At 40.5% G+C, this 13479-nt stretch overlaps 1 protein-coding gene across 2 annotated transcripts in view; it reads left to right on the forward strand.

The window, feature by feature from the left end:
• The window catches only part of WDPCP (WD repeat containing planar cell polarity effector), a 306972-nt gene that overhangs the window by 48154 nt on the left and 245339 nt on the right, over nucleotides 1-13479 (forward strand). For both annotated transcript variants that reach the window (XM_075863142.1, XM_075863143.1), the window contains 3 exons: nucleotides 3235-3295; nucleotides 8105-8149; nucleotides 9013-9063. In XM_075863142.1, the coding sequence (XP_075719257.1) occupies nucleotides 3235-3295; nucleotides 8105-8149; nucleotides 9013-9063 (157 nt within the window). The remainder of the gene's footprint in view (nucleotides 1-3234; nucleotides 3296-8104; nucleotides 8150-9012; nucleotides 9064-13479) is intronic.

Here is a 13479-nt window from a genome sequence, read left to right on the forward strand (position 1 = left end):
AAGTACAGTAAGTAACTTGCAAAAAATATAAATTCTTTATTACAATATACATAAGAACATGTTGGCCATCAGGACCTAAAAACCACAGACCATTAAAATATACAATGTGGAGAACATGAGGCTACTCAGAATGGCCTATATTCAACATTCAATAATACCGGACGGTTTTTCCGCTCGAGGTAAAACGCGTCCACCTCCCATTAAAATCAATTGGAGGCATTTTCGGCCGTTTTTTGGCGCGGTTTCCGCGTCAAAAGACGTGTCAAATATCTCAGTGTAAACAGGACCTTAGAGTATCTTCCCACAGACAGGATATACTGCAGAATTTTCGTAATGAAATTCTGGTGCATTTACAGTAGCAAAGTGGATGAGATTTCTGTAAAGCTGAACCGCACACTACAAAAAAAAAACTTAGAAAAATCGTGTGGAAAGTGTTTTGCGGTGCAGCTTTCAAATCCGCAGCATGTAAATTTTTTCTGCGTATTCTGAGCGGAGATGCTATGTGTTTGGGCCATAGACTTGAGTAGAGAACATAAATTGTGCACTAAAATACGCAAGTTAAGACTTGTTGCGGTTTGTACAGCGTTTTCGCAGCGGAGACACTGTAAAAAAAGGTTGGAAATCCACAGGTGCAGATAACATATATTAGGGTATGTTCACACGCTAAACAAAAAACGGCCAAAAATACGGCGCTATTTTCAAGGGAAAATAGCCTCTGATTTTCAGCCGTTTTTCAAGCAACTTGCGTTTTTAGCGCCGTTTTTTACGGCAGTTTTTGGAGCTGTTTTTCTATAGAGTCAATGAAATACGGCTCAAAAGGTGACATGCACTTTTTTTTGCAAAGGCGTTTTTTTACGCGGCCGTTTTTAAAAACGGCCGCGTAAAAAACGCCTTGTGCGAACGGAATGCCATTTTTCCCATTCAAATCAATGGGCAGATGTTTGGAGGCGTTCAGCCCCCGTATTTTCAGCCATTTTTCGGGTCGTTACTGCCCCAAAAAAAACGCTGAAAATAGGCCGTGTGAACATACCCTCACAATCACTGCTTCACACTAAGTCTACAGGCACACATTGCATATTTTACTGCGGAAAATATGCACCAAAACCATAGCAATACGTCGGAAATTCGCAGGTGATTTGCATGTTTTTCAGTGCGGTTTTTAAGTTTTGGTGCGTAAATCGGCGCATCTTCATGCTGCGGGTTTTGGTGCGATTTTCTTCTGCAGATAGAATTCGCAAGCGGAAATGCAAGATAAATTGACATTCTGCGGATTTTTAAATCTGATCCGCAGGTCAATTTCTGTCTCGAAAAATACTGCAGCGTGTACATGAGGTTTCATGGAATCTCATTGACTATGCTTGTACTGTCTTACGCTGCGAATTTGCCGCACACAAATACGCGCTGCAAAACTGCACGTAATACATGTCATGTGCATTGAGCCTAAGGCCTTCTTCCCACAGTGCTGATTTGCTGCAGATTTTCCATGAATTTTTAAAGCCAAAACCAGGAATGGAACCTAAACATAAGAAATATATAAAGGAAGGCCTTATATGTCTCCTTTCCTGGATTCAATTCTGGTTTTGGCTAAAAAATGTATGCAAAATCTGCACTGTGTGAACAAGCCCTAAGGCTGAGTTCACACGGGGTACATACACTACATAGAAGCACGCAGCGTATCGGCCCTGTGCGCCGGAGGGAATTCCGGACGAAAAAGCGCACCAAACTGTGGTGCAGTTTTTCGTCCGGAATGTCCGGTGCGAAAAACTGCAGCGCTTAGCTGGCATTCTAGCAGGCTGACCTCCTTGGATGACGTCTCATCCCAGGAGACAGCTGCTGCCTCTGATTGGCTGCAGCGGCGGTCACATGGGATGAAACGTCATCCCAGGAGAATGAAACACGGACTCCTAGGTAAGTTTCATTTTGTTTTTGTTTTATGAGTTCCGTTTTTTGGGGCAGGATCGCTGCAAACCCGCCGCAAAAAAACGGAACAACTGCTATTTGATGCGGAATTTACATCCTCATTGAATTCAATGTGGAAATTCCACAACATATAAGCAGTGTTTATGTAAATACAATTGACATGCTGCGGAATAAAATTCCGCACCACCTGTCAATTTCTGAGCGGTTTTTCCACTTCGTATTTAGGGATTAGGACCGGTGTGACGTTCCCTTATGAAGGCCTCTACATGGCGTTGCCCACGTGGTCTCAGAACCAATCCCCGGCTATCATTTAGTCCGAGACAATAGCCCATCTCATTGCTGAAGAGGATAGACCTCCATTGCCTTCTTGCTGTGCACCATGATAGTCTTTGAGAGCGGTGGCGTGTGGTCAATGGAACACCTGTAGCTGGAGGTCTGGCTGATGGTTTGTGTCGAAACTGGTTGTCGGCCCAGGCTTAAGATGTGAAGCCCAGTTTCACTTGCAGTACAGAATGGATCACTACGTGCCATTCTTCCAATCAGGCGATCCGTCCATGCAGAGGTTCGCCTCCACGTACCTCTTGCTGTCATTCCTGTTCGTTGTTGTTCTCCCAACCTCCGGGACACGCAACGTTGAACAGTGCTGACATCTCGGCCTAGGCGCGTAGCGATCTGCCAGAGTGATAAACCAAGGTCTTTCAGTTCAGGGATTCTGTCCCTCAGTATGTGACAAGTGGCGATAACTGGCGCGTCAAGGAACAGGAGGCATCGCACAATTATCCCACACCATTTGATTTCTGAGATTTCATGTGGCTAAAGAACTTTGCAAACAAACTGACTTTTATGCCCTTCCCATAGGCCACAGATTGGAGCGAGGTGCTTGAAAATGGGATAATTTGCAGATCTTCGCGACGCCTGATACTCGATTTGTATAACGTTAGGGCTTGTCCTTGGTGTTACAATTCCAATGTTGGGGAGTGTATATAAGTGTGTATTGCTATGCAGAACTATATTTCCTACCTATACTATTTCTGAGTCCTGTAGGATTTTAATAGACCTAAATGGTTTATAATTTATTCCTTTGTGCAGTTTGCAGTGACCTCACCATTCAGTGCAAAAGTTGTCACTTTTTTTGTTTTCCTACTTCACACATGCCAAAATGTATGTGTCCAGGAACGAGCGCTTTTTCTGATTGATTTCTGTTGTGACTGCTGGTCCTGCCCGGAGATGTGTGCAGCGTGATTGCTGATAATAAGTGACATTCATTTGCACACGTTGTCCCTTTCTTTGATCAAACCTATTTTTCTTTCACAGATGTCGTTCTGCCTGACTGAGCTGTACCTGTGGTCTCTGAAGAATACCTTGCATGTTGGAGGTAAATCTGTTTTATTGAAGTTCTATTTTAGTATATCTGCGGAGCCCAGTGCTACATAAAGAGCCTGTAATGTAAGATATTAGACCTGCAATCTGTTACAATTATCTATTGAAAAATAAAGTGTTTCTAGTTGTATCAACTAACTGGCCACACAATTCTCACTAAAGGCTTCCTTCTCACTAGTATTATTTTCTATCTGGGGGGTTTTAGGTATTGCTAGTACTTCTTTTAGTTTTGATCTTTTTCCTGTGAATGTTACCTGTCACCAAACAGACCCTTTTATTTTATGGCACCTATAAGCCGTCCTGATAAAACGGAACTGTTGTGTATATTCACCCATTTCAGAGGCCAAAATCTCCAGTTGGGCTTGGAAACGCAGCCATTTTTAGTTTTTTCATTGTTGTTTTGTCCTCCCTGCCGAAAATATGCCATAACTTTTTTTGTATGTTTTCTGTCAACAGCCATATGAGGGCTTATTTCTTACAGGACAATTTGTCGTTTCTAACGGCACCATTTATTGTACTATATTATACTATATTATGTACAGAGGAACGGACATCAAATTATTTGTGGCGTAGAATAGAAAAAAATATATATTCCTCCATATTTTTCGTTTTTATGGCATTCACCTTGCAGTAAAAGGACATGTTGAAGGGGTTTTACTATCAGCGACATTTATGACATATCCAGAGGATATGTGATAAATGTCAGATATAAATGTGGGTCCCACCTCTGGGACCCGCAGTTATCTCTAGAATGGGACCCCCTAAACCCTGTTCTACCGCTCTGTTTTCCAGTTGCAGCATGTGATTTCGGACCATGTTACATGAAAACAGCGTAGCTCGCTGAGCTACGCTGTTTCTGTATGTTCCATGCCAGTGAATGGCAGTTATGGAAACAGCGTAGCCCGCATGCTACGCAGGGCTCAATAGGAGGACACAGATGGCATGCCTGGATCCTTTATTAGGCCCGCAGGCTGCCATGTCAACCATCGGCATCCCGCGATCGTAATGACATAGGGGGCTCCCCTTCTGCTTAATGGCTTAGATACAGTGGTTGCTATTGACCGCACATCTTAGTACATAAAAGACAGGGATCTGAGTTATCTCCGATCCCGCCCATTAGTCCGTGGTGTCAGCTGTAATACAATGCTGACAAATGTAGCGTATTGAGCGGGCTAAGCACGTGAGCCCGCTGCATACTTCTGCCCCGTGGCAAGAGGTACAGTTACATCATTGTGCAGGGAGGGGTTAAACGAGTGCCGACCGACAATACAGCATGTCGATCAGCTCTCGTTTGCTCCATTCAATTGGAGCAATGATTGTAAGTATGGGAAGGAATGATCGTTAATATGATAGTTTGTACCCATACATTTTTTCATCTTGTCGGCAGAACATTCCCTGTTACATAGGAAAATGTGCTGCCAACTAGCAACCATTTTTCTGACTGCATAAAAGATCCGATCAGCCGGCGAACAAGCGTTTGCTCATTCATCAGCTGATCGCTGCCCTGTTTACACAGGGCAATGATTGGGTACATATGTTTGTACGATGCTCGTTCATCTGATCAATAGCCCGTGTAAAAGGGCCTTTAGGGTAGTGCAGCAGAAAGCACACGTCTACCTCACAGAATAAAAACTCGAATCTAAATGCATTCGTTTTTAAAGTAGTGTCGCAATTGACCGGTGCAGTCTACGGAAAGGGTTTGTAAACTTTGGACAAAACTTTTTTGTTCTAGAAGGTTTCCCAACAGTAAGTTTATCACGGTGTGTCCTGTGCTAGGACCTCAAGCGACCAGCTGTAATCAGTGGAGAAGCACGACAGCGATTGTTCGATTTCCCTGCAGCGCCACCATAGGCGGAATGAAGCAATGCACAGTACTCTTTCATATAAATGGACTGTAATGCACAAATGTATTGGCTTCTTAAGAGTGAGAGGTCCTCTTTGAAAAACCCCATTCACATGTATTGGACTTTGCTGATTAATTTTGAGTGGATTCCGCAACCGAAATTGCTGAACAAATATGCAATATGTGAACGCAGCCTAAAAGGCCTTATGTATCGGCTCCTTTTTAAAAATAGTAAATGCAATCTCTATTAGCTATTTAATAATTCTCAGTAATGAGCTGCTGCTTGTTAGAAACCAGAATACATAATATAATGTCCCGTCCTTCATGTTAATGCCTATTATATATTTGAAGTCATCAAAGAATAAAGACTCAGGAATGTATTATCCAGTCTAATATTAAATTGCTGCTAGGAAAGTAAACAGAGAATGGCATCTCCACACATTGGGGCAGATTTTCTATTCAAAATGCACCAGAATTCTAGTTAAAATGAACCAAGAGTTTTGGTGTACAGGTCATGCACCACATTTATTAACTGTTGTAGACACTGCGCCTTGTTAGACTAGAAGAAAAAGTGGTCTGACTTAAAATGCGTTGATATTTGCCAAAATTTTGGCACAAAAAACTGCTGTAAACTAATCCAACCAAGAGGTGGTGTAAAAACGAGAAAAGTGTCTTATCAAGATGCACCAAATGTATCATACAGTATGCACCACTGTGATAACTTTGGCGCATCTTCTGGCTGCCTTGTCTAAGTTTACGCTGTATAATCTTAAATAGTATTAGTAAATCTGCCCCATTGTGATTATTGTACGAGTTTTATCGGAGAATGATGTTGACAGTAGTGACCAGGTTCATGTTTTTTGGGAAAACAGCAACTCCTACACCTTTTAGCTAGACTAGTTTCTTTAAATGTCCCCAGATATTCCCTAAAATGATTAGATTGTATTTCCTATTGACAAAAAGCACTCATGAAGAATGGGATATGGATCAGATTGCAGAAGCCAGAAGTGGATCCAGGAGGAAGGAGAAGTAGAAGTTCTTCCTTTATATCTTCCGTTCTCTCTGAAACCACTTTTGGCTTTGGCTCAAAAATCTGCTTCAAAATCTGCAACAAATTGCAGTGTGTACATATAACCTTCCGCTCCATTGATTTGAATGGCCATGCATTTTGTTCCTCTGAGTATTGCTGAAAGCGTTTGTCAAACTATAGCATTAGAAATTGTGGAGAGCCAAGTGTGTCCCAGACTGCACAGATATGATCATCTGATGTATATCTATTATTTGGATCACTTTTAAGTGGATTTTCCCTCTAAAGGTCCGATTACATGGCCGATAAGGGCCGTGAAAACGAGTGCCGATCAACGAGGCAGCTCGTTAATCGGCGTTCGTTTGCTTCTTTCACAATGAGCAATGCTTGGTTATGTATGGGGACGAGCGATCATTACCACTATCATTCGTCCACATACATTTCCATCATGTCGGCAGCACATTTACACAGGAATATGTGCTGCCTACAACGATAATATTTAATGCTGCATAAATGAGCAGATCAGCCGGTGCTCGTTCATTGGCTAATCGTTGGCCTGTTTACACCAGGCAATGATCGGAAACGGGTGTTCATAACGCTCGTCTCCCCGATCATTGGCTCATGTAAAAAAGCCTTAAAGCGACCCTCCAGTCCTGGGACAACATTTTAAATATGATGGTGTATATGAAGTAACATTACCTGGTGTCCTTCGTCGTGCTTCCTAGACGATGAGTCTGAGAGACTCCCACTGTTCTCTAATTGGCCGGAGCTGCTCACGTGTGCAGTACTGTCCAATCCGTGAACAGAGGAAGAGTCTTAGACTCGGTCTGAGAAGAGCTGTGGTCATTTTGAGACCACAGAGGGGACCCGAAATCAGCGGATACATAGCAGAGGGCAGAATTGGAGGGGCGCTAGGTGATATTGCTCCATATACCCTATCATATTCATAATTTAGTCCTGAGACCGGAGGATCACTTTAAGTTTGTTTCCCTGAGGTCCGCCTGTCATAATTTAAATCCGTGGACACCCATTAGTTTCTATGGGCATCATGTAGTATTTCAGTGAACCGAAGGGGAAATGATCATCTGTGTTGCAGTTCTCCAGGTAATATCTGCTGATCTTGGGTGGGAGGTCGGGATGATGGCGCAGCAACTGTTGTTCCAGTGTTAAAGCATCGCCCTGTATTTTCCAACCTGTGGCTGTCTAGATGTTGTGGAACTATAACTCCCAGCATGCTATGATAGCAGTTCTAGTTTCACAGTAGCCGGAGAGCTACAGTAATGTAAAACATGACACACATTAAACAGAGAGCGCACGTTTAATTGTGTTTATTTGTGACAGTATGCCTGGATAAAGTAGTGTTGGCCTTATAGGGAATATATATATCATTTTGTGTCTAGAAAAGGTGTCATTTTTTTCGGTTAGATCTGACCATGAATCCAGTTATTATTATTGTTTTGCATTTCAAGCGGCTTTGCGGAAATATAATTTCACACAACAGTAAGACCGGGTATCCCTCACCTATTTAATACACAGCAATCATATATGGGAACTCCCACAACCAAAACGAACCCGCATTGCCCTAAGACCAGGTATCGGTGCGGTCCTACACCACTGCCGCGGGGGGAACAGCAACTACACGCTGAGTGAATCCGCAACCCTTCCAGCAGAGATCAAATGTTAATTTATTGTTAAATTAAAATCAGGCTCGGAAGATACAGGGAACAATTTCTTACATTGTTGTTATGAGTTCAGGGGAAGTATTGATGTGGAAAAATAATTTAATGGCATTTGCTAGAGAGCGGTGTTAAACCAATTGAGTGTGGCTGATAGGCAGCATAGAGCGGTGTATGGCACGTCTGGCTGAAATCAAGTGCTTTTATTCGCCCTGTAGAAGTGAATTTTAATTTTTTTTACTCTACTTTTTATACTAGATGAAGATCTCGGAGTACATCATTATCACGAAAAGAAGGAATCAGGTAATGTCAATATTTCTTACTGTTCTGCGTAAACTTTGCCAAGTGTGTGAGTTACTTGTGCCGCCTATAAACAGGTGGAGTGTAAATAATATCCGAAAATAAATATTTATTTGTTATTCTGTAAAACCTTAAACTGACAAGTAATCCTGCTGTTCTGTGTGGTGAACGGCTTCAGCCAAGGAGTCTGTCCCCGCTTACACAGGGCCGATCCCTCTCTTCTGGAAGGATGACAGGAAGGGAATGCCGGGCTCATTTGCCAATTTATTGCTTTTTGTATGTTTTAAGTTCTAGTTGTGCAATGGGCATGTAGTGCCAGTTCTCATCTTACAGTCAAACATTGATTCACGTAGAATTTGCCTGTTTTTTCTTTTAATAACTATTCCATTTTCCCCCTGTAGAGGGCATTACATGCTCATGAGTATGCAGCGTTTGACTTGGGCATCTGCAGCTGGTATCTGAAATAGGCATTTCAGAAGTAAATGATCAATTTTCTTTATCTGATTAATTGGGTTAATCCTAGAAGTTTCACAAAGGGCCAAGAGGTCCCTACGGCTAAAGTTGCTCCTTGTTCCCGGCCGGGGCTGAGCAGAGGTTTGTGTGGGCATCCCTTGTCCTGTGTTTGCAACTACTAAGGTCTTGATGACAGACTGGCTCTGGATTCAGTTGCAGATCATTTTCGGATGTGATGAGATTGGAAACTTGGAATATTGACTTGCTCGCTGGTGGAGTTAAACCCGCAATTGCAATTTATTCAGGGGTCACTTACTTAATCATCAAGCTTGATGAGTACGCATTAGAATTAAAAGGTGTCTTATTTCCATTGGTGTCTGTGACTATATTTCCATGTTTTGGTTTTTTTTCAGCTCCTCACCCAGGGTATGGATATCTGGAGGAGAAGCAGCAGCTTTCTGAATGTAAGGACAACTAGTCAACAACATTCACGATGAATCATTGCTTCACTAATGACTCTCTACATGACTCTCCTTAGAAACTTCTATCTTAAATTCCTTGCTTTCATGGCTCAAGTCCACTTTCCTTCCCTATTGTCACTCTAGCTTTGTTCCTCATATGTTAAGATTACAGTTTTGCAATTGACGATGCAAAGAATGTGGTTGGTTTGGGGGATATGTGGATACGCCTATTTGACCGTCGTCTGATAAGTACCCTATTCGTGTCTTGATATCCTCAAAGGTTGTGTGCATGTTGTTACAGATACAGCAAGGCTGACTTTGTCATTGGATGCAACCTATTGTGATATCACAGTTTGATAAAAGTGGTTTTATATAGGACTGCATTCACACCTACTGCATTAGCTTAGCTCATCGTTTTGCTAAAGCAATAGCGTTGCTTTATCTATATGTATCTAGCATGATTGTTTTTCTGCATCAGCAAAACGGTGAACAGTGCTAAAAAACAAAACGAAAACGGCAAACCAAGCCAACTTTTTTTTTTTTACTTTACTACCTACAGGTTTCTACTGTTGGTGTAAAACTGCCCAAGTCCTGGAAAACCATAATAGATACATTTAAATAATAGATAATTAAAACCAAGTAATAGATACATAATAAAACAGTGTCACCATCTTCCTATAAAAAAACAAAACAGACAAGCCATAATAAAGGGTGAGATCATGAAATGCTATAAATCATTGTGGTAAACTATATTACCAAATAGCCATAAAAATATTAAAAGAAATACACGTGCATATTTCTAAAATATGGTCCAATTTTAATTTAAATGGATATGTATACTGCACCATAGAGATAGATATATGCATTGTATAAAGAAAATTATAAGCTATTTTAGATGGTTAACGACCCAGGTAGTGCTCGCAAGAGCTAACAATCTATGAGAGCTTAAAATGTAATGCTAATCTTTGGCACTTCAAACCTCATGGTCCTGAAGGTAAAAATCACTGGTTACAAACATGCCAGCATAACGAAATATAGTGATGGGAAGTAAAACATTGCTAAATTATAATATGTGGAGACCCAATGTCACGCTGGTACCTGCGTATTGACATACATGTATTCTACTATGTGATATGTGAGTTTGCATGCATTTTAATGAAACATTCAAATTATGACTCGTTACAATATTATTAGGAATGATTATTATTATTATTATTATTATTATTACTATTATTACTACCAGTAGTTTCTATAATATTAGATTTTTTGGGAAGTTTGGACATATCACATCGTTGTAAGGGTTAGTTCAGACTCGAAAGACGTTCTACACTGCAGATAAATCCATAAGTGTTACTCGCTTCTTACCACACATCCTCAACATGCCTTCATTTTTGCACCGTTTTTTATATTTTTTTCACCACGTGTGAATTGGGGATTTAATAAACGTCACATTGTATTATATTTTGTTTTTTAGATTAGATTTAGATTACATTTTTAGTGAGGAATCCGCACCAAAGTAGATTGGTAAAACATTATATTTAACTGTACGGTCGTGCAATAATATTATCAATGTGGTAATTTATGGTAATTTATTAATTGTGGGCACACACAATTTGATCAAAAATGTGCGCTAAGAACCTCACTGTTGTAAACTATTGTAAGTAGATTTAGCAGTAATGCATATTTATTTATATTTAGTGGCTTAGGTGGCATTGGTGTTCGCAGTGTGCTGTCGCCATTTTTTGTGTGATTGAGATAGATATATATATATATATATATATATATATATATAAAAAGAAAAACACTGCACACCTCGCAACACTGTAGATCAGCCATGTGCACGTTACCACAAAAGAGTGAATCAACACCTTGACTTGCAATGAATAGCAGGAATGTAGAACAAGTATCAGCGCCAGGACTTCAAGATAGAGGGAAGATGTTGGTTTAATTACCAAAAAGTGAGCGACGTTTTGTTTCACATCTGAACTTTTCTCAAGCAATTACAAAGTGCAAAGTGCCAGATATAAATAGGAAGTACATACAGTGAACAATGAATCAATGTATACAATTCAGAAGTGATACAATATATCAAATGTGCACATGTAGCGCAAATATTCATATGAAATTCTGACCTATATATGAATCCAATGTGCAATAAACTGTTAGCAAGAAATCAGGATGTGAACCGAATCGTCGCTCACTTTTTGGTAATTAAACCAACATCTTCCCTTCTATCTTGAAGTCCTGCTGCTCATACTTGTTCTACGTTCCTGCTTTGTGTGTGTGTGTGTGTGTGTGTGTGTGTGTGTGTGTGTGTGTGTGTGTATATATGTATATATATATATATATATATATAACCATGGTACATAGATACCTCTAGAAAAAAAAGCATACAGGGAGTAAAACTACTAGATCACAATTAAAAACAGATATTTCTGAAGAACTGCTCTCGCCAGGACAGACAAATACAGTGACACAAACTACAAAAACAGCAAAGCATGCCGACTCGACGGTGGGAAGTGGGGCCCCTAATAAGATGTATCAGGTGACCCTTTCTGCTTTGTAGTGTAGGTGAACAGCCTGCCCTACCCCTTGTAATGCACAGCTCCCACCATACTGATTCATTCTCTTGCAAGAGATTTTCCTTTTTTTTTTACGTTCTTGTTTTACCGCTGAGTACTGCACTCCTTCTCTAATCTTTCCTTTAATGGAGATTCCAAACTCCTTAGGTATGGCAATAAGACCTCAACAATCTCAAGCAGGATTTTTATCACACTGTTCTGCTTCAGTAAGGAGTATCAAGGCAAGCGTGAAAACAAATTGCACAAGGAACAGCTAAAAAAAAATGGCTGTTAATTTCACTGATATTTCCATGTCATGTAGGGTCTTAAATTTACATATATACACCTCTAGAGGAAAATCCCTGATAGCTCTATAAGGAATATCTTTTGCTCCCACACTCCAAAAAGAAAGTGTGTATGTATATATATATATATATATATATATATATATATATATATATATATATAAATATATATACACACACTAGACAGTATAGGTATAAGACACATTTTTAAAGCCATGATGGACTTAGACACACCACCTCATCAGTATACTGTCCCTGGATATTACTTTATAATTAAATTCAGACCTGGAACCTTATCAATAAATAATTGTCCTTCATCAGCATTGCCGCTAAATAATTTGCCACTGTCATAATTTCTATATCATAATACAGTCATACATTTGCCAAATTCCGGGGACCATCACAATTATCTTTCTGCAGACCACACAAGTGAATCCAGTACTGATCACACGCTGTTACATGCAGAATAAACCATTTATTTTCTGATTGGAGTCGTTCTCTTTCCCATCTGGCCTTGACCGTCATGATGACTTGCCCCCAAATACTTTATTGCAGAAATATTTGTGCCTTACAGATAGTGCCCTTGAAAACACTACCTGACACATATACTGCCTCTTCTAGTAATTAGTGCCACACATAGTGCCCTCAAAAGTATTTGTGGCAAGAAAATAGTGTCCCTGCCAGTAAAAGTGCCACAGAAATAGTGACCCCCAAAAATAATTTTGCCAAGCTGATAGTGCCCCTGACAGTAATAATGCCCACTGAGTGGCCTGAAAAATAATTAAGCAAGTAGTACTGTCACGTGCCCCTAACATTAGTGCCCATGCAGTGCTTACAAAAATAATTGTGCAATGCAGAGTTCCCCCAATAGTTATAGTGCTCTTAAAGGGAACTGTGCCAACCAAAATACCCTCAATAGTAATGGTGCTCCCCATGGTAACCTCAAAAGTAACAGTGCAAGGGTTCTGCCTAGTCTAAATATTGCCCCAATAGTAATAATGCTCTCACACAGTGCCCCCATAGTGTGCCCAATAGTAACAACAATCCCACAAAGTGCCCCCATTTGTAATGTTGCTTCTTATTTCCTTTTTGATTCTTAGCGGTGTTATTTTCTTGCTTTTTATTCTGTGATTTTATTGTAGAAATATAGGGGACTTCTTACAGGGGTTGTCTACTTAGGAGCTCTCCTACGGAAATGTTGTATAAGATGGGGCCATTGAAGTCACCGTGCTGGGAGCTTGCTTTTTGCAGTGGCTGTGCTCTGGCTAACAGATGTCTTTTGCACTTTCAATGTTACCTCCCATAGAGTTGTATAGATCGTCCGCATATATGCTCGACCAGTGCTTCTTACAACTCCCCTAACTATAGATGTGTGGTCCCCGTTCTAGTGATCAGTAGGGGTTCCCATCTTTCGAAGCTCCACCAATCTCTTGGATCAGTATTATGAGAGACTCTGTGAACGGACTGCACAGTTGTTAAAGATACTAAATTTAGTTTCAGTTTTATGATCGGTTTTTCAAAAGGCGATGTGGCCCGGCAAAACTGGCTGGGCT

The sequence above is a fragment of the Rhinoderma darwinii genome, chromosome 4, assembly GCF_050947455.1.
Source record: "Rhinoderma darwinii isolate aRhiDar2 chromosome 4, aRhiDar2.hap1, whole genome shotgun sequence".
Lineage (NCBI taxonomy): Eukaryota > Metazoa > Chordata > Amphibia > Anura > Rhinodermatidae > Rhinoderma > Rhinoderma darwinii.